Source organism: Manihot esculenta, chromosome 1 (genome assembly GCF_001659605.2).
Source record: "Manihot esculenta cultivar AM560-2 chromosome 1, M.esculenta_v8, whole genome shotgun sequence".
NCBI classification, from domain to species: domain Eukaryota; kingdom Viridiplantae; phylum Streptophyta; class Magnoliopsida; order Malpighiales; family Euphorbiaceae; genus Manihot; species Manihot esculenta.
In genome coordinates, this window is record NC_035161.2 from 25,017,205 (window position 1) to 25,039,406 (window position 22,202).

At 36.0% G+C, this 22,202-nt stretch overlaps 1 protein-coding gene and 1 pseudogene across 4 annotated transcripts; both read left to right on the forward strand.

Moving 5' to 3' along the window:
* Positions 1-4,090: 4,090 nt before the first annotated feature.
* The window catches only part of LOC122723802, a 100,944-nt pseudogene continuing 82,832 nt past the window's right edge, over positions 4,091-22,202 (forward strand).
* LOC110627438 lies at positions 15,855-20,639 on the forward strand. Of its 4 annotated transcripts, XM_021773753.2 has the most exons (7): positions 15,856-16,140; positions 16,265-16,398; positions 16,884-17,207; positions 17,573-17,625; positions 17,813-19,405; positions 19,524-19,713; positions 19,793-20,639. In XM_021773753.2, exons 3-7 carry the CDS (start codon positions 16,979-16,981, stop codon positions 20,389-20,391), a joined length of 2,664 nt encoding a protein of 887 aa, XP_021629445.1. In that variant the 5' UTR covers positions 15,856-16,140; positions 16,265-16,398; positions 16,884-16,978; the 3' UTR covers positions 20,392-20,639. The 4 variants fall into 4 exon arrangements, with proteins under 4 accessions (XP_021629461.1, XP_021629445.1, XP_021629439.1 ...); XM_021773769.2 differs by having other exon boundaries at positions 15,855-16,398; positions 19,811-20,639; XM_021773747.2 differs by having other exon boundaries at positions 15,856-16,398.

Below are 22,202 nucleotides of genomic sequence, written 5' to 3' on the forward strand. Positions count from 1 at the left end.
ATAAAAATTAAAACTTTTCTTTCCATCCATGAACCAAACTCAACCTGTGCATGCATTAACATAGACATTAACATTAACCCCATCATGGAGTCCTCATCAATGCTCCAATGGGGTACCATAATCATGCATTAAGTTTGGTAAAACATAAACATCCATAAAAGATCATGCATTCACAAAGGGATTACACAGCTAGGGTCAAGCACACTTCTAAACCTCAATACCGACATTACATTACATAACTCAACATCCATCATGTCCACTACTAGCTATTACATAACCAAAACCTTACTCTATCCGACCTCTTGCTCTATCCTGTACCTGCAAACCTGGGGGTTAAGGGAACGGGGTGAGCTAAAAAGCCCAGTGAGCAGAACCATAAAACATTTTAATTATTCATGCTTTCATGGAATGCATCATAACACAGACATTTCACACCAAGGATGGACTTGTCACCAATAACTCTCATTTCCATAAACAATCATGCATTTGCCCGGACGCGTGGCATGGGCAGCACGAAACTTCATAACATGGTGCCAGGACGTGTGGCATGGGCAGCCCTGGACTTCATAGGTTACATACTGAGAGCTAGTGGGTCATCCAACATCCATCCACATCAACAGTAAAATGCAATGCATCATATTCGTGATTACTAATACAATACAACCTACATAAACATGGAATTTATGATGCATGGATCATGCTAAACATTTTATTAAATTTAAAACATAGTTCTATTCTACTCACCTCTGGCTGATGCTCTAAGGACTCTGAAGCAGCTAGCACTGCTGACCTCCTCGGTTCCTCGGGTCCGAACCTACACAGGTGGACTCAGATGAGGGACCAAACATACATAAACATAACCCTAAAACATCCCCCAAAAACCCCCCTAAAACACCTCAAAACTATCATAGAAAACATGCAAGAAATGGCTGGACAGGGCACTTTCGGCGGCAGGTTCGCGGCCGAAAGTCCCTCCAGAGCCGAAAGTCAGGCAGGTTCGGCGGCACCTTCGGCGGCCGAAACTCCCAGACAGAGACGAAACTCATGCATGTTCGGCGGCACTTTCGGCGGCCGAAAGTCCATTCGGCGGCCGAACTTGAGTTTCTCCAAAGTGGCAGAAACTCAACTCCAACATGCACAAACGCCTCCCAAACCTTTCAAATATGCATAAACCTGATCTACAACATGCATACTCAAGCAAACAAGCTCCTAGGGGCTTCAAACTATCTTAAACCCCAACTACAACACATCAAGCAACCACAAACATCATACATTGCTCAAAACTTAACATAACCCATAAAACCAACCAAAACCTAAACATGCATTTCTACCCCATAGATCAACTTAAAACTTGTTTAAAACATGCAATGAGCTCAAGATCGACTCTTACCTCTTGAAGATCGAGAGAAAAATGACCCAAGCTCGGAGATGGGAGAGATTGAGTTTCTTGAACTTTAAAAGCTCCAAAACTTGCTTTATACTCGAAAATCTTCAAAACAAAGTGAAAACTTGTGAAAATCGTGAAAGATTTGAAGGAAGAAACTCAAGATCGGTGAGGGACGGCGGAGAGCTCACCTTGGCCGAAAATGGGGAGAAAAGCTCGCCCATTTCGGCTAAGGGACCCCTTTATAGGTGGCTGGCCAGGCCACATTCGGGAGCCGAACGTGCCCCCACATGCATGCCATGTTCGGTGGCCGAACATAAGGTTCGGCGGCCGAACCTGGACTTCCCTCACTCATGGTTTCGGGGGCCTAAGGTACACCTGAAGCGCATGCACGTTCGGCGGCCAAACTTGAGGTTCGGCGGCCGAACCTGGGTCTTCCTCCAAGATTATTTTCATGCAAAAACTCATTTCTTACTCGATTAAAACCATAAAATACATTAAAACATTTTATGAAAACATGACTTTACACTTTTAGAGGTTTCCGACATCCGAGATCCCACCGGACGGTAGGGATTCCGATACCGGAGTCTAGCCGGGTATTACAATATGTCAGATATGTCTCTCATACAATTCTTCTATGGAGGATTGCTCTCATCAGAAAGAAAATTCATAGATGTAGCTTGTGGAGGATCCATTGCAGACAAGACACCTAGGGAGATGCGAGAGTTGATTTCCACGCTTGCAGCCTCATCTAGGCAATATGGAGAAGAAAAGCAAATGCAAAGAGGAGTCCATGAGGTAAGCTCACCTACTATTTCTGAACTGACAGCTGTTATGAAAGATTTTGCTATAGGACTGGTTCAACAGATGCAAGCAGCCCAGCCGCCTAGGCCATGTGGTATTTGTTCATATGTAGGACATCCAACTGATCAATGTCCTACTCTTCAAGAAGACAACCAGCAGGTTAATGCCATTGGAGGGTACAACAACCAGCCTAGACATGATCCATATTCAAACACATACAATCCAGGTTGGAGAGACCACCCCAATCTCAGCTATGGAAGGGCCAACAATAATCAGAACCATCAGAACTACCACAGAAATCAAGCCCAACCAGCACCTCCAAATTCCATCCAACACCTTGAAAAGATGATGGAAACAATGGTAAATGCCATGCAGGGCATGCGACAGGACATAGGACAACTGACTGCATCCATGAGCAGATCTGAATCCCAAGGTAAGCTCCCTTCTCAAACTGAAACTAATCCTAGACAGAATGTTAGTGCCATCACTTTGAGAAGTGGAAAAGAGCTACAAGATGCTAGTTATGAGCAAGAAAAGCAAGTTGCGTAAGAACCAATTCAAGCTGAAGCCCCTCCTGCGCAAAAGACTGAATAAAAGGTAAGCTTTCACATTCCTCCTCCTTTTCCAAAAAGATTTGAAAGAACACAAAAAGAAAAAGAAGAAAAGGAAATTCTTGAGACTTTCAGAAAAGTGGAAATCAACATACCTCTGCTAGATGCTGTTAAGCAAATTCCAAGGTACGTAAAATTTCTAAAAGAATTGTGCACCAATAGAAGAAAGCTAGCTACAAGAGAAAAAGTAAGTGTAGGTGAAGTTGTCACAGCTGTGATTAAAAGAGAACTCCCTACTAAATGCAAAGACAAAGGTATGTTTGCTATCTCTTGTAAGATTGGGAATGTTGGGATTAAGAAAGCCATGTGTGATCTTGGTGCATCTATAAATGTCATGCCTCTCTCCATCTATAAGTCTCTAAATGCATGTGCACTCAAAGACACAAAAGTTGTGATTCAATTAGTTGATAGATCTGTGGTATATCCCATAGGTGTCTTAGAAGATGTGTTAGTCTAAGTTGATGAACTTGTCTTTCCTGCTGATTTTTATGTGATTGACACTAAGGAAGATAGTTGCAATACTAGTTCTGATATCCTTCTTGGACGTCCCTTCTTGAGTACTGCTAGAACTAAAATTGATGTGCATGATGGAACTTTGACCATGGAGTTTGAAGGGGAAGTCATTAAGTTTAATGTTTATGATGCCATGAAATATCCACATGATATGTCCCCTGTTTATAGTCTTGATATTGTTGACTGTTTGAGCTAGGAAATTTTTAACAAAAATCAAGATGATATTCTTAACAGTGATTTCTGTAGAGATACTGACCAGGTACAGATTGAAAGCCATAAAGAACCAAAACTCAAAGGAACAGCCTATAACATCCAACAGATTGATGTTGTGCAGATTGAAGACATTCGGCCGCCGAATCCAGACCACTTTCGGCCGCCGAACCCGACTGCCTTCCAGACGCAGAATCCATCGCCACAGCCTGCTCAATACACTGAAAACTTTCGGCCGCCGAATCATTCACCTCAGATCCCATCGCCTGCTGAAACTATTGACATTCGGCCACCGAACTCCACCATCCTTCGGCCGCCGAACCTTGCTCCACAGCCTCCAACACAAGCAAGCTCTTCCAGTCCTCCTTTGCAATCAAGCCAGGAGCAGCACCTTTCAGAATCTGAAGAATGTAAGGATGACCTACTTGCACAAATCTTCCTTGACCAATTTGATGAACCATGGTACGCAGACATGGTGAACTACTTGGCTACAGGTAACTTACCTTCTGATATGCCAAAACACACCAAAGACAAGATAAAGAAAGATGCTAAGTACTATGTGTGGGATGAGCCATATTTGTGGAAACATTGTGCTGACCAAATGATAAGGAGGTGTATTCCAGATCAAGAGATAGCTTTTGTGCTTACTTTTTGTCATTCATATAGTTGTGGTGGACACTTTGGTCCAAGAAAGACTGCCCATAAGATACTTGAAAGTGGCCTGTTTTGGCCCACTATTTTTCGAGATGCTTTTCTGTTTTGCAGATCATGTGCTAGGTGTCAACAGACTAGAAATCTGAGCAAAAGAAATCAAATGCCACAGAACCCCATCATGGTCTGTGAGGTATTTGATGTTTGGGGTATAGACTTCATGGGCCCATTCCCACCATCCTTTGGATACACTTACATTATCCTTGCAGTAGATTATGTGTCCAAGTGGGTGGAAGCTAGAGCAACTAAGACCGATGATGCCAAGGCAGTGGTAGACTTTGTAAAGACCAACATCTTTACCAAACATGGAGTACCAAAGGCAATCATCAGTGACAGAGGGACCCATTTTTGCAATAGGGTAGTGGAAAGCCTTCTCAGAAAGCACAATGTGATCCATAGGACATCCACAGCATACCACCCTCAGACAAATGGGCAAGCTGAAGTGTCCAATAAAGAAATCAAGGCCATTCTTGAAAAGACAGTGTCTCCTAACCGAAAGTGTAACGACCCGGAAATCGATACCCCTCTGTAACGGCCTGAACCACTACCGGCGCTAGGATCCAGATCGGCTTAAGGCCGCCGGGACCCGTAGCAAGCCAAACATACCTCCTATCACCTGGTCAAATCCCATACATGATCAAAACTTTAACATAAAAACTGAAACATCTTATGCAAACACCGAGCTTGACCTGTATGCGATATAACTGGAAACATAAAGAACCCCCTACTAGAGCCCTCATCAAAACTCTAGCTGGGTCAACATAACATACATCAAGCTGTGATTACATCCAAAGAACTAGAACCTAACCTGTGCATGCATCAAACCACAAACATAAAACCTCCACTAGAGTCCTCAACAAACTCTAGCATGGTAAACAACACATGCCACAAGTTTAGTTCCAACACAACTCAACATTAAACCATTACATGCATCATGTACTAAAAAGGGACTAACCAAGTCTTAGGGCCAAGCACAGTACTAATACATAACACAACTCTACTATACTTGCATTACATTACATTTCATTATTTTACAATCCATTATCTCAATTCACATTACATGTCCACACAACTCTAATCTATTACATAAGCACAACCTTAACTCTTGAGACTTCCCCGTCGACCTTCTACCTGCAACACTAGGGTTAGGGGAGAGGGGTGACCTAAAAAGCCCAGTGAGTAGAAACAAAGAAAACAATTCATTAATTACATGCTTTCATGAAATGCGTCACAGCACAAACATTTCACATAACGGATGGACATGACCACTAAAACTCCCTCTGTCTGTAACATAACATGGTGCCCGGCCCTTCGGGCTCCTCAGGACTTCATTATGCCCGGCCCTTCGGGCTCCTCAGGACTTCATTAACATAACATAAATAGGGCTATTGGGGTCACCTTGGTCCATCCACACCAATAGTAAATAATGCAATGCGTCATATTCGTGTAACTAGTGCAATCAACCTATTACATATAAACATGATGCATGAGCATGCTTTAGGCATTTGAATTTCATAAAGTAAAAGATTAAGTTTAGTTCTACTCACCTCTGGCAAACGCTGGACTGACTCTGCAACAGCTAACACTGATGGCCTCCTCGGTCCCTCGGGTCCAATCCTACACAGGTGGACTCGAATGAGGTGCCAAACGCACTCTAAACAACTCATAAACAACTCTCCAAAAACCCCTAAAACATCACTTAAACATGCATAGAAAACAACCATGAAAGGGCTGGACAGGGCACTTTCGGCGGCACTTTCGGCGGCCGAAGTTCCCTTCCAGAGACGAAAGCCATGCAGGTTCGGGGGCACCTTCGGCGGCCGAACCCTCTCTCCAGATCCGAAAGTCAGGCACTTTCGGCGGCCGAAAATTACCTTCGGCGGTCGAAAGTCTGCTCCAGATCCGAAACACAACTTTCGGGGGCAAGGTTAGGCGGCCAATCCATGCATCCATAGGCAGGTTCGGCGGCCGAACCTGAGTTCATCCAGAACTCAGCCTTTTATGCATTCAAGCCTCCTAAACCTTCCAAACACCCCAAAACAAGCACCCAACCTATTAAAAACATGCATAAACTCTTAATCATGCACAAAGGAGCTTAAACAAACTTAAACTCCAACAAAGAACATCATAAAGCATACATAAACAACTTATGACCCACATAAGCCAAAACCATCAAACTACTCAAAATCTCACTTGCTCTTTCCCAATCATGCATACACTCTCCCACATGCATAAAGGAGCTTAAACCTTCAACATAACATCACATAAACATACATAAACAGGCATAAGCATACATTGGGCATAAAACCCACAAAAAAAACCTAAACATGCATATCTACCCATACTCAACCATCAAAACAGCTTTAAATTTACTTAAAACTTCTTTAAAACGCAAGGAAAGCAAGGATCTACACATACCTCTTGAAGATCGAGGGGTGGTGCGATCCCTAACTCGGAGGTGTGGAGGATCCAAGCTCCAAAAGCCTCCAAGCTCCCAAAACTCCTATTTAAGCTTCAAAACTTCAAAACAAGGGTGGAAATCATGAAAAACTTGAGGGATGGGTAGAGAAAACATGAGAACGACCAAAGGAGGGCATAAACTCACCTGAGCTCGAGAATGGGGAGAAAACTCACCCATTTCCGATCTGAGGGCTCTTTATAAGTGGCCTGGTCAAAGACTTTCGGCAGCCTAACGTGCCCCCTAAACTCATGCATGTTCGGCGACCGAACTTGACGTTCGGCGGCCGAACCTTGGTTCGTTTAAACAAAGCTTTCGGAGGCCAAAAGCACTCCCAAAACCTTCCCATGTTCGGCGGCCGAACCTGGCAAATGCCTCCTTGGTCTTTTCTTTTCAAAAGCTCAATTCTTTTTCATTTAAAACCATGAAATCAGTAAAAACCTTTTAGAAAACACATTTTACCCCTCTAGAAGCCTCTGGCATCTTCAAAATTCCAGATTCCAATGGAGATTCCGTCGGAAGGTAGGGATTCTGATGCCGGAATCTAGCCGGGTATTACAGAAAGGATTGGAGTGCCAGATTAGAAGATGCTTTATGGGCCTACAAGACAACTTACAAGACTCCCATAGATATGTCCCCCTACAGATTGGTCTATGGGAAAGCTTGCCACCTTCCAGTTGAGCTTGAACACAAGGCCTATTGGGCTGTAAAGAACTGCAAAATGGACCTTAAGGAAGCTGGCCACCATCGCAAATTACAACTGCAAGAGCTAGAGGAAATAAGACGATATGCATATGAGAACTCTTGGAACTACAAAACAAAAACCAAAGCCTCCCATGACAGTCATCTTTCAAGAAAACAATTTGAGGTTGGTGATAAAGTCTTACTCTTTGACTCTCGTTTGAAATTATTTCCAGGAAAGCTTCGGTCTAGGTAGATTGGACCATTCGTTGTAGAGCATGCCTACCCACATGGAGCTATAGACATCCGAAGCATAGAAACTGAAAAAATCTTCAAGGTGAATGGACATCGTCTGAAGCCATACTTCGAAGGATTCGCAGTACAAGTGGTGGAAGAAATTCCACTACAACATCCCTCAGCCTAAGGAATCGCAACATGCACCACACCCCAGGGGAGTACTCAGTTTCCTTTGTTCTTTTATGTTTCTTATACATTGAGGACAATGCATGATTTAAGTGTGGGGGTGCATATCTCTCTTCCTCTCTCCTTCTTCTTCTTCTCCTCTTCTCTCCTCTTCTTCTTCCTTTCTTCTTCTGCGAATTCACAATGCTTTCAGATTGCACATTTTTGTTTTTCCCCTTTCAGTTTTGCGTTTCTTTCAGTTCTGATTAGCCACAGTATTGAAAATTTTTTTCATTTTTGTTATTTATGCTTTCAATAAAACACACACAACCACAATCTTCTTCTCTTTTTGTTTTGCTCTACTCAAACTGATGAACTATGTTGGATGAGTTTTTCTTTCCATGACCCCATTGATGTGATAACTCTTTAAACTTATGTTGAATCAATTGCAGTGAGTTGTATTCATGTTTGAGAATTGCCTTTTGAATTGAATCTTTGAGTTTGCCATGGTGAAAAATATATTGATGACCCTCATTAGAGAATAAATTGAAAGTTGTGTGAATAAACTTAATGTGACTTGATTTAGCAATTGGTGTTGATTTGCCCAAATCATTGAGAGAAAGAAAATTCAGCAAAGGCAAAGACCTCAAAAGCACAAAATCAAAAAATGTTCCAATGGTCAAAAGACTAAGAACAAAGCTAATAGCCACTTGGAAAGGTGACCAACTGAGTAACTGGGGGTGGGTATCACAAATATGTACCTTCACGTCAAAAGGTTGGTGACTTTTTCAAGGAAAATCTAAGTGCAAAAGCCTGAATAAAGTACTTCAAGGTAAGGGCAAGTCAATCCAAAAGCTAGAAAAAGTCTAAACAAATTAATGTGCATGTATGGTCTCTCTTGAGGAAAACAAATCCTAGCCATGGTAAGAAAAGGGAAACAAGGAAAGGAGGTAAGTAATCTTCATGCATATATTCTTCACTGCAATGATTCAAAATAGGGGTCTAGAGTAGGAGTTTAAAGTGGTAATAAGGATCTAGAGCAAAGAAAACTTATTTGACTATGTTTATTTGCTTGAGGACAAGCAAAAGGCTAAGTGTGGGGGTATTTGATAGAGCATATTTTAGTCCATATTATCATTGTCTTATTGATGTTTATTTACACCTTTTCTACCTAATTTTGTGGTTTTAATCATGTTTTGAAGATATTAGGTGTAAAGAGACAATCAAGAGGAAATGCTCTCAAAAATGCCAAAAAGTGCCAAAATCTGGAAAAGCCACCTTCGGAAGCACTTTCGGCGGCCGAAAGCCTCGTCCAGAGCCGAACGTCACCCATCTTCGGCGGCACCTTCGGCGGCCGAAAGTCTGCTCCAGAGCGGAAAGTCCAGCTCCCGAAAATAAGCTTAGGCGGCCGAAAGTCCCCCCGAATTGCCTCTTCCTTATTCAAGAAACCAAATCTTGGAGATCACATGTTTCCCACTTCATGTCATGCACATTCAAAATTCAAAAGGAGGCTCCACCTTCCTCTTTAGTGCATGAGTGACAAAAATAATGTGAAGAAAACTTCTTGGACACACTTAGGCAACAATTAAAAGACCAAAAAGTCCTTGCAATGCACATAAAATGTTCATATTGGACCAAGGGCACTTTGGGCAACCTCCAAAAGATGCATGGACACCCAAGAAATCCTAGGCAACATCTTAAGACATATTTAAAGGCCTTATGAAGACAAGAAGTGGCAGACTTGAAGAACTCAATCACCACCAAGGTTCGACAGCCTCTCCTTCTCCACCTTCGGCCGCCGGTTCCTCCTCCCTTCTTCTCCTCTTTCACTCTTTGTTTTTTGTTCAGCCATAAGTGGTTGAAACCCTTAATTCTAGTTGAAGTTTGGTTGAAACTAAGATTGTTTAAAGGGTTGTGAGATCTGAACATAAAGTGTTTGCTTTTGATTTGTTCAATATTCATACAATTGTGTGCTTAATTCTAAGATTGCTTTGTTGTTTTGATCAAATTGGCCACTTGATTCTTGATTGCAAAGTTAATTGATTGTTAGTTGGGATATTTTTTAGTCCGTAATTGCTGGAAATATTCTGACCTAAGAACACTTGGTGTAAAAACTAAGAAATTGTATGATCTAACAACATCTCATGCGTTTGAGTAGCTAGGGTTGGATCTCTCTCTTTCTTCATGTAATTGACAATTGTTTTGTTGCCTAAGACCCAAGGACGTTCCTTGGCAATTTGTTAATTAGTAATTGATTAGAGGACGTTCCCTAATTGATTTAATCATAAGGAGAGACATGGTGGTGAGAAGCGTTTTCCATTCCCATAACCAATCTATTGAACCAATTAAGAAAACATAAGTTTCAATGATCAACCCAAACAACCAAAGTGGATCCATATCTTCAACTAGACCTTTCTCATAGTGATTTCTTTAATTTATTTCAATTGCTTGCTGTTTTAATTACTTTCAATAGTTGTTAGTGAAATCAATCTCAAAACCCCCTTTTTACTTTATTGCACTTTACTCTTATTCTGCTTTCAGTTACTTGCTTTCAATTGTGCTTTCAGTTGATCCTCTTGGTCTTGTTTGGGAAAAATAGATAAGTATTCAATTCTCTGTGGATTCGATCCTTTACCACTATCTGCAGTTGTAAGATTGTTGATAACCGTAGAGGTTATTTTTGACCGGCTTCGACAACCGCGAGTCAAAGAGTCTACATGATATAGAGCAACTAGCCTTGGACTTTATGGCAGACTTAGACCTGCTAACTTTTGCTACCGACTTCCTATGGAGACCCACGATAACTTTTCAGAAAAAGAATTTCGAGACGCACGACTTTTAAAAGTGTGATGAAGGCCGTAGGCCGTCACAAAGTTCGAAGCTAAAAATCTACCGTTTAGGGGTCAATTTTGCATTTTAATTATTTTTTTGGATATTTTTATAATTTTACATATTAGTATTTTTTTTCTATTATAAATAGTCTTCCTTGACTATTTAAAACTCACTTTTCAATTTTTGAAGAATTTCAATAAGACTTTTCGGTTTCTAACCTATCGTTTTCTTTTTATATCATCTTAGCCAAATGATATTGGTGAAAACTACTGACGGAATCTAATCAGTCCTTTATCATAACCTTTTGAAACTTATTTGCAAACTTAATTCTTATACAAAATATTTTTGTAGAATTTTTTAGTACTTATTAGGAATTATGGTATAAAATTATAAAAATTAAGAAAAAGAACAAAACCATATAATTTTATCAATTTTTCATTTCAGAGTCTATAGTTTAATTTGTGTCAAAATAGTACATGTGGTATCGCGCCGTTAGCAAATAGTGGCAATTTTTAGATACCGTCAGGAATGTCGATATAAAAATCATATTTTGAGGTATTAATTTGACACAAAATTGAATCACAAACTATGAAATGAAAATGAGTGAGACTACAAGATATTTTTTTATACTTTCCCTTTTTAATTAACATTTTTTTTACTTGCCACGTCATTTGCTAACGGCATGATACCACATGTATTACTTTGACACTAATTGAACTACAGATCCTGAAGTGAAAATGTGTGAAACCACATAATACGTTTTTATACTTTTCCCTAAAAATTAAACTTGAATGAGATGATACATAATGACATGTAGTCCTAAAGTTAATGCAGAGTCTAAGTAGAGATAGAAAATAAAGACAAAAGCGAAAAGTAATTATTACTTACTACTGGTTATTTGGCACATAGGATTACTTGATTGATATATGTAAAAATCGTTATCTTCCCAATAAAATAATTGATAGCTTTTATTTCTAAAAAAAAACTTAGTGAATGATTAATATTGATGGACTTTCATACTTAATGAGGGTTGGAGGGATACTTAAAAGTATAATTGTATTAAAATATTTATACATGTATTTTAGTGACGGATTAGCGACACAGAAATTCTAATTCTATCGCTGATTTAGCAACTGATATTTATTGTCACAAAGTTCATCGCTTTGATTTAGTAACACAAATTTTGATTGTAATAATTTTGCAATGGGGTATCAAATAGAGGATTAAAACTGGCACAAATTTATTGCAAAAACATTTTGCGACGGAACAAAACTCTTTAACGATGAAAAATTGTCATGACAAAAGTCTAAATTTTCACTATCTTTGATCACATTCTTTTATGTTGATTCCCACGAACGGCGCCAATGATAATCGCATTATATCTCTTTAGGTATGGTTTTGCAAAATAAGAGAGAACACTGGATAAATTAATTTGACAACCTCTCTTTTATACTTAAATCAATATAAATACTGATTAAATATTCGAATTGACTATTGAGAGTATAACATATCTGATTATGAAAGTTGTGCTGGTTATATAATATATTGACATAATGTATTGAATATAATTTAGATATTGTTAATAGTGTATGAGATAGAATTATGTTTAGCGTAGCATATGGAATTCTATATAAAATACGATAAGAAATTCTACATAAAATAGATATGTAATCCTATCGAATAAGATTAATATTCTATTATGAATAAAATTTTATTATAATTAGAATTCTATCACTTTGTTAGAGGTTATAAAATATCTGAATAATTAATATGATTTAGGTCATTGAGACCCATATTTAATATATTTTAATATTAATCTATATTAATAATTGTAAAAAAAATAACTTTTATTGTAATGAATAATAAGAATAGGGATTAACTTTTTATTTAAAATAAAATTAATTTATATTGATAATTTTAGAGTTTATTTGTTCTCTTTTCAAGGTGAAGTTTTATTTTTATAATGAGTTACGAATTTATTATTTATTTTTTAAAAATTTTGTTTTGAATTATAACAAAAGTTTTAATTAAATAGAATTTAAGTATTTAAATAACCTTTTAACCAATTTAACTTTAATTAGAAATCTATTTGCATTCGCTAGAAGGACACTAATCTTTATACTCGATCAGAATCTTCTTTCCTTGTATACATGGATTATCTAGATAAATGAGAAAAATACACATCAATTTTAAGATTTTGCGTTTTTGTTAATTAGGATATGAGTTTTAAAATTTCTTAAATAATTTTAAAAATATAAATTAAAATTAAATTTAATATATCAAACTTAAATGGTTGGTATTTAATGAATACAAAAATTTATGTAAATATTATTTTGAGATTTTTATATTTGCATGTTAAAATTTAATTTGTAATTTGGAATTTGTTTTTAAAACTACATGAAACACTATCTATAATTTTATACTAATTTTTTTCTTATTCAAATTTAAAAAATTATTTTATTTATATATCCATAATATCACATAGCAAATTATTTTATTTCTCTTGCAAATTTTAGATTTATTAACTTAGATGTATATTTATTTTTGTCTAATATGTTTACTTTATATTCTATTAATTTTTAATTTTTTATATTTTTTAATTATTTTTAAATTATATACTATTTGATGTGATATAACAATTATAAGTTGTGACTATAAGAAAGAGTGACGTGATAAGACTCTAATAAACTGATATGCAGTTTCATCCGTGAAAACGAAGACTCGGACACTGTATTTCTCAGTTATTCACAAAGACTCATACTCTTCTCAACAGAATGAGATTTCACGAAAAGTTAACATTATAAGACACAATTTAATAAATCTCTAATCGCGAGATCGCATATCTACTAACCAGTACTATTTGAATTTTCAAGAGATTTGATAACAAATCTATTTTTTTATAAACACCGATGAACACATAGATCTAGATACATATTCTTACGTAACATTTTTGAATTCAAAACATTTCATTACGCTCATAATTTTTTAGATTTACTAACTTGAGAATCGGAATGGTTGTCATAGGCACCAATCACCTGACTTTATTTTTTTTATAAATTAATCAATCGTAGCATAGTATGATTTCAGCCACATCACTATTATTTTATATATTTAAGATTTATATATTTTTTTTTAACTCTATGAATTTTGTACCAGAATTTTAGTATAATACTTTCACATAAGTATATATAACAATTAAAATTAAAATTATGTAATATTTATTTTATTATAAATTTTTTATAATTATTATTCAATAAAAATCTTATAGTTTGATTTTTTATGTTGTATATATAGTTACCGAATATATTAAATTCAATTATTTTGATATAGCTGTTTTTAATTCTATTTTTTAAATAATTTTAAAATTTTTCAAAAATTTTAACTTTTTATTATCAATTTGATTATTTTGATTTGATAATTAAATATAAATTTATTGATAATAATAATAATAATAATAATAATAATAATAATAATAATAATATATTACTTAATTAATAAAAAATATATATTTCTTAATTAATAAAAATATATATTTTTTTAATTACAAATATTTTAAAATTATTAAAATTTGATTATTAAAAGTTTTTTATTCAATTTATTAACAAAATGCGCATTTATATTTGGCACCCAATAAAAATTTTCTTATTCCGGCGGTGTATATATATTAAGTGGGTGTTGACTAATGGATATATATATATATATATATATATATGCATTGAGCGGGTGTTGACTAATGGAAATGGGTTTAGGAAACCAAAATAGACCACGAACCGAGAATTGTCTTGGGTCTCACAATTGATGGATTCCATTTCTAACACTGGAAATACCATACAGATAAGAAATAATTTCATTGTAGAGAAAGTTAACAATATTCTATCTATTTTAGTAAGTATGCTCAAATAAGAAGATAAATTTATATGGCATTTTAAAAGATATTACGTTTACATAGTCAAATCCGGATATTATGTAGTGCAACAAATAAAAAGAATAACTTTTAAAAACAGTTCAACATACCTCAGTTCAAACGATCTCAATTCAAATTTTTTGTATAGAATGGAAGTCTTTTTGGTGAAAGATTTGGACTATCCAGCTGCTCCCAAGCAAATTAAGTATCTTTCTATGGAGTATATTGAGTGAGAAACTCTCTACTTAGCTATCCTCAGACACATCTAAAATGTTGCCCTAATTGTCCTATTTGTGGCGTTTCCAAATCATGCAAACACATCTTCTTTGACCATCCATCAGCAACAGCTGTCTTGGATAAACTCTCTCATATCTATTTAATCCACTTTTTTCAGAGAGAACTATTTTCAAGACTGTTGGAATGATATTTGTTATATGTTTTAAAACATTATTTCCCTGTAAATCCTTTAAATATGATTATTTAAAGTTAAGGAATCATTTTATTTTTCGGGAACAATGCTACTCCGATAGTGGTGGCAGCCTCAACAATGAGATACTATGATATATTTTTTGAAGTTAATACTTTCCATGTCCGCCATCAAGCCTTCTGCTCCGTATTCTAACACTTGGAAGAGCTCTCTCTGAGTACTCTCAAAATTAATTTTGATGCTATATTTGACTCTAATGAAAAGTTCGGTGCAATTGCTATTATTGTTAGGAATCATGGTAAAATTATTATAGATTAGAGATGTAAAAACAATATTTGTGATTCGGATTCTTTTATCTTAGAAAACATTACCTGCAGAGAAGCCATGATTTTAGCTCAAAACTTGAAGCTCTCTTCATTTATCATTGAAGTAACTATAAAAAACTCTTTATCGCTTCTCATAGAGTGAAATCTACTATGAATATCCAAAATATTATGCATGATATTACATTGCTTAATAAAGATATTCCTTCAGTATCCTGCTAATGAATCCAGCTAATACAAAATACTGCTGCGACTGATGCCTTAGCTTCAAAAGCCCTCAAAGTGGATTTATTTACTTTTTTAACTTAGCTTTATCAAATGCTTTTTTGTCAATGATTCAATGCCTTCATATCTCTGAAAAAAAAAAAACTGTAATAAATTAAAACGGTTTTTCTTAGATTATGTCTGTAATAAATTAATACGGTTTTTCTTAGATTATGTACCATTTTGGGCCAGATTTTGCATGGAGAATGATAACGCATATAGCTTGAATTACCAAAATGGATATGGAATCCTGCTGGTGCAATCTCTTTAGCATTACAAATTTGTCTAGAAAATTTCACTGTGGATTGTGATTTACATTATAATTTTTCCAATCCCACCCATTTCATAATTTATCAACTTTTATACAAAATCCCAACTAGTCTCTTTCCCATTAAACTAGAAACGCCACAGGATCCTTAGAAACCCAACAAAACCCTCCTGTCTTCTACGATCGACACCCACTTTTACTCTTTTACAAGCCCATGTAAGCCAACTCTCTCCGGCGGTTGAACCTCGGAGATGACTGTTAAAATTGCTGAACGGCAGACACAGAGAGAAACAGAGGGAAAATGGGAAAGCAAAGAAACTAAGAAAGAGTTTTTGCTTCATTTCAAAGGTTTCCTTTAGTCTCCCGTATCTGCTACTGCAATTATTTACCAGTCAATATTATCATTAATACCTCTCAATATTTTTTTCTTTCTTGGTCTGGCTTTCCATTTCTCTCTCTCCCTCTCTACTAGCAAGAATTTAAAGCAGAGAATTGCCCACGTATTTTAACAAAACAGAAACAGAAATGATCATCTTCAGTAGACGAAAATACATTGCCTTTTAAAAGGGTTCAGTTTTTATTCTTCAATTTCAACTGCTGGGTCAGGTACTTCATCTATTTCTATCTCTTCCTTTTGCTGCTTGTTTCCTGTTTATGTCAAGGAAAAATCTTTGAATGTTTATGATAGGTTAGATTCTAGTTTAAAGAAATTGGTCTAGTGCCTTTTGAGCATTGGCTAGATAATCTATGTAGCTTTTGTAAAGTTTTGTTCTTGCTTTAAATCATATCCTGTCTCATCATTTTTGGTTTATTGTGCAATCTTAGCAAAAAAGAGAGGTTATTTCTTTAAAGACCAAAAAGAGAAAGGGTCATTCCTTTGAATTCCTCTTCTTCTTTATTGAAAATTTTGCGGGAAAATTGTATGAAAGCTTAAAGTATGAATTTGAACAGAACTCTATATGAAGATGTATTGATTTCTCGAATTGGGTCTAGAGCATTACAGAATAAACCTTAGAAAAAATTGAAACTTGGGTGTTTTTTATGTTAGTGTAAATATAAGCTGTTAAATACTATTTTTCTTTATCTTCCAGATGTACATGTTATTTCTCTCAGATTCAATCCTGTGACATTGCTGAGATTGCAAGTTGATGCATGTTTGGTAATATCTATTAGCTACTGATATCCCATGGAAAAGGAATCGCCTAAGAGCAATATTCTGAAGAGCCCTATCTTCAAGAGCTCTTCTCCGAAGAGTCCGATGCCGAAGAGTCCTATTCCGAAAAGCCCAGTTGCCTATGAAAAATACAAGTCGAGATGTGGATATGGTTTAATCAGTTTCTTCAATTTCCGGCGTTGTCACTCAAAGAAGATGATTTCTGATACTCAAAGCACAAGCTTAAACAGGAATGCTCTTGGTAAGGATTCTTTGATTTATAGTAGAATATGCTTAATGATGCGTGAGCTTAAAAAATTGTATGTCTATTATTGTAAAGGAAAGGGGAAAAACATTACAGGTATATTTCTGATATTACACTTAATTCTGTTCCTATTGCAATAATGAATTTTTCAGGATGTTCAACCATGTAACAAGTGTTAGATCTTGATGGTAAAGCTAGTTTAGTGGTTCTTTTTATAACATTATCATTCTTTAACCAATGTAATCTTCGGTCAGGGTTATAGACGTGCATTGCTTCATGTTTCGTGAGCCAAAGGTAGACATTGTTGTTTTTGCTATAATTGTAAACTAAATTTGGAAGTACTTGTTGTTTCTCATGAACAGGTGATGGATACGTAGAGAACGGGGATGAGTTTCACTCCTATAAAGACAGTCATGTAAGTATAGACAACCTAATATTCTCGTGAGATTTGAGCTAATTTTTTTTTTTTTCGTCTAATCCTGGTAGGATGTGTACTTGGCCAATAGAATGATGTTCAGTTGTCCTTTTTTTTTCTTCCTGCCGTATGTCTTTTTCTCCTTCAATGAGTGTCAAATGCTTATTAGAAACCTTACTCATCTCAGGATAAGGTGAATGACAAATCTATGATGCTTGATTCTGATGGTGCACAAGTAGAAAAAATCAAGGGAAGAGATGCGTCCATTGAGCAGCATAAAAAGAAGAAGGTTATGACAGCTAAAGTGGAAAATGTAAAATCTGATTCTGAACCTGTTGATGACCAATCAAGGAACCGTGGAAAAGCAATCAAGACTTCTTGGAGACCTCATCGGTTTCCTAAATATAGTTGTCATGACATATCAACTGTGGAGTGTAGTAAACCTTCTCATCAAAATTTAGCTGATAGTGAGAGATCTTCAAAACCATTAGAATCTGCATCGTCTGCAGAAGTTCTATGGCATCACAAAAATGAAAACCACTGCAATTGTAGAAGTACAGATTGCATGCAGCATGACCGAGTCAACGAGATCAATCTTCAGGTTAATATGAACGAAGCAACTGAAGCATATATAAATCAGAAGTTGATTGATGGAAAACACCTTGGTGGTGATGGGATAAATCACCAGTCTAAACACTTCTTGGAAGCATTAGAGATACTGAATTCCAACAGGGACTTGTTCATAAAACTCCTGCAAGACCCCAACTCTCTGTTGGTGAAACACATTGAAGATTTGAGAGAGTCTCAGGCGAAGAAGCAGGAGAATAAATCCTTCATTGAAGCTGAATCATCAGAACAGCAGATAAGGAATAAAAGAGGATGTAATCTGTCCAAGGAAACTGGTGACTGTCAGCCTTTCCAACCTGGTTCAGAAAGCTTGCAAGACTGTGAAGATCAGAGAATCGGTGATGACATTCTGCAAATTCATTATGGCACAAGGAACTTACAGCAAAGTGCTAAATCTGCATTTGTTGCTTTGGAACAAATGAAAAGAAAGTTGATGCGGTCAATGGGGCGGGTCAGGAAAGAGCAGCACTTAAGACTTACAAATGGTCCTTTACATCAAAAGTCTATCCATGTTTTAGAGGGCTTTGGACAGCATGGCAAAGCAACAGGTTTAGACAGTATCGACAGAGACTCACCTGACAAAGCCTGCTCTGATTTTGGAGGAAGGACCAAATCTTTTTCGGATATCAAGAGGAAAGACCAGTTGGAAAAGGCGAATGAATTTGATCCGGTTGTTAAAGATGAATCTTCAGCCAGTAGTAGTGGTCAGGAAAATTTACATTTGTCAACTGTCAAATATCCTAAAAGAAACAAACACGATCCATTTGTTGAGCCTAGGGCAAATGTCTCAGAATCAAAAATTGGAAGCGAAAATTTTTTAAGAAGGCAGAGAACCAAAACCTGGGATGGGGTAAGCTCTGTTCCTGAAAATGACCTTTTCCCTATGGTCCGTTCCAGAAGGAGATTTCCCCTCTACAATAATCATCAAATGGTCAGCCTCAGCGAGAACAATTGGAGCGATCCAAATGAGAATAAAAACTGTTGCTCAAGTCCATTGAGACAGAATGTAGAAACAAAGTGTAGAGATTCAGAAGAAATTACTCTTCCTGAAGTGCCCTCCAAACCAGATAGTTCACATAATAATGGCATTAGACCAAGCACTACGACAGCGGACACATGGGAGGCAAGTGGATCTATGGAGTTTTCAAGAGAGGTAAACTTCACAATCTCTTAGAAAGCTCCTCTTTCGCCACATCTTTCTTTGGTTTTCAACTGCTGTTCTTTGATGGTGCCTTTTGCATTGTATCCTAACACCAAAGCTTCCTCTTCAGGTTTCACCTATGGTGAATCAATCATCAACTTATTCAATAGATGACTATTCATCAAGCCCTTTAAACAGTCGGATATTTAGAGAATTCGACACAATTAGAGACAAGGAAGAGCATCCAAGTCCAGTTTCAGTGCTGGATCAGTTTTTAATAGAAGAAATCAGCAGTCCGTTAAACAATGAATTTCAACCTGGTAAGCTCTTTTACTAAGAGAACATAAATTAAACTCTATTGATTGTTATTTGATTAAACTTGCCATTGAGTTCACACAGCTAAAAGAACTCGTGCAGTTCTACGATCGGAACTACTGTTACAAATTGGTATTGAAGAAGGCTGCTTGGCTGATAATCATCAGTCCCCTCCAGATTCAAAGATCAATTCAAGTACTTCCATAAAGGAGTATGGCTCAATATTGGAGTACATAAGCACAGTCTTACAAGCTCATCACTTCAGTTGGGATGAACTTGCATTAACGTGCCATTTCTCAGATCAACTTCAAGACCAATCCTTAGCAGATGAAATGGATGTGTGCTCTAATCATTTCTATGATGATCACAGGCTGCTCTCAGACTACGTTAACGAAGTCCTTGCAGATGTAAACCATTGCTATTTAAGATGCTCCCCTTGGTTGTCATTTATCAAACCAATTCAACAAGCTATGATGACTGGAAATGTAGCCCGTCAAGTTATGAAGCATGTGGATTGGAACCTCCTCCTGGCATCAACACCTCAAACACTGGATCAAATTCTTGCAAACGACTTGAGTAAATGTAGAACATGGATGGATATCCGAGCTGATGTTGAAGGTGTTGTTAGTGAGATGACAGAAAGTCTTGTGGAAGAATTGATGATGGAATATGCTCTTGAGTAGCCAATTGCGTAAATATATTTCCTACTAATATTTCTTCATAGCAGTGAGATCCAAACCCTGGCTTTAGATGCTTTGATCCAAGTTAGACAAAAAGTAGATGGTTTGAGCTTATACAGTAATGTTTTAATCAAGTTATTTTGAAATACAGATGAATTAATAATTTTGTTTTTTAAAAAAAAATCAGGAACTTACTCTTCTTCTTTATTGAATATTGTGGTTTAATTTTATATCGAAATAGTAAATTGTGAAATGTGTCTTACATTAGTATGTGTCTAGTTCTTTATTAGGAACATAATATTTTAAAATATTATTTTAATATAAAATTAAATTACAGCCTTTAAAATGAAAAATCAATGAAATTAAGATATATATATATATATATATATATATATATATATATATATATTATTTTTCACTTTTTCCTGTTTTCTAACTTCAAAGCTGATTATATATTAACAAATGTATTATAATGAGATTTGATTGGATCGGATATTCTAAAATATAGACCAACTATCATCTAATATTTATATATACATTGAACAAATAACTCATATCTATATCTATATAAAGTTGGTCTTTAAAATAAGTTAAGCAGGTGTTGATAGACATTGAAGCAAAAATACGTGCAATTGCTGATTTTGTTTGTGGTATAGCTTTAGTTGCTGTTTCTGTTTGAGGCATAGCTTTTGGTTCTGGTTGAGGCGCAGCTGTTGGTTCTTCTGCATGTTCTATTGGAGAAATAATTGTTGGCTCTGTTAGAGACACAACTATTGGTTCTGTTGAAGGCATGATTGTTGATTTTGTTGGAGGCTCGACTGCTAGTTTTGTTGGAGGCACGACTGCTAGTTCAGCTTGAGAAACTGCTGTTGACTGTGTTAGAGGAACTGAAATGGAACCTGCTAAAGAACTTGTAATAGGACCATGTTGAACAACAGCAAAAGATGAAGGACCATAGAAAGAAGTGCTCTACTCTGGCACTATATCAGCACTTAACAACGAACCTACAAATGATAAAGGTATAACTTTAGAAATACTGGACAATTGCTTGGCTATATCAAGATCAAGAGAATTGTTAGTGTAAGGCAACTAAGAGTAAAAAATAGTAAGAGCATTAGAGGCAACAGTAGAGGAAAACGTAAACGAAAACACATTCATAAAAAACATGTCGGGAAATAAAATTTTCTTCGTTGACAAATGAAAATACTTATACCCTTTATCCTTCTCACCATATCCAACAAAAACACATAAGACAGATTTAGAATCAAACTTATGTCTCTTTGTATCCCATTTATAAGAAAAATATTTAAAACCAAAGACCAGAAGTGAAGTATAATCAAGATGTGTTCTATATAATTTAAACAACAGTGTATCAAAAACACAGTGAGGAAGATAATAACCGATTAAAAAAAACTGTTGTAGTAAAAGTCTCAACTCATAGATATAAAGGCGCATGACTCTGAAATAATATGGTCATACCTAATTCACAGATCCTTCACATAAATAACCACATCAGCAAATTCACAATTAATAGGCAACTAAGAAGTTGACTGACTTACTGATAATAAATTTTACTTAAGATCTAGAACCAACAAAACACCATTAAGAAGCAAACTATTTTCATTTTTATTTTTAACAAGTGAATTACCTATACTAGTTATTGGTAGTGTAGAACCATCACCTATAACAATAGAATCATTTCTAATATAATTATGAACATTAGTCAATAAATTTTTATTACTTTTCATATGACCTGACGCACCTGTATATGCAATCCACTTAGTATCTGTGACTGAATTATTCAAGGTTAAAGC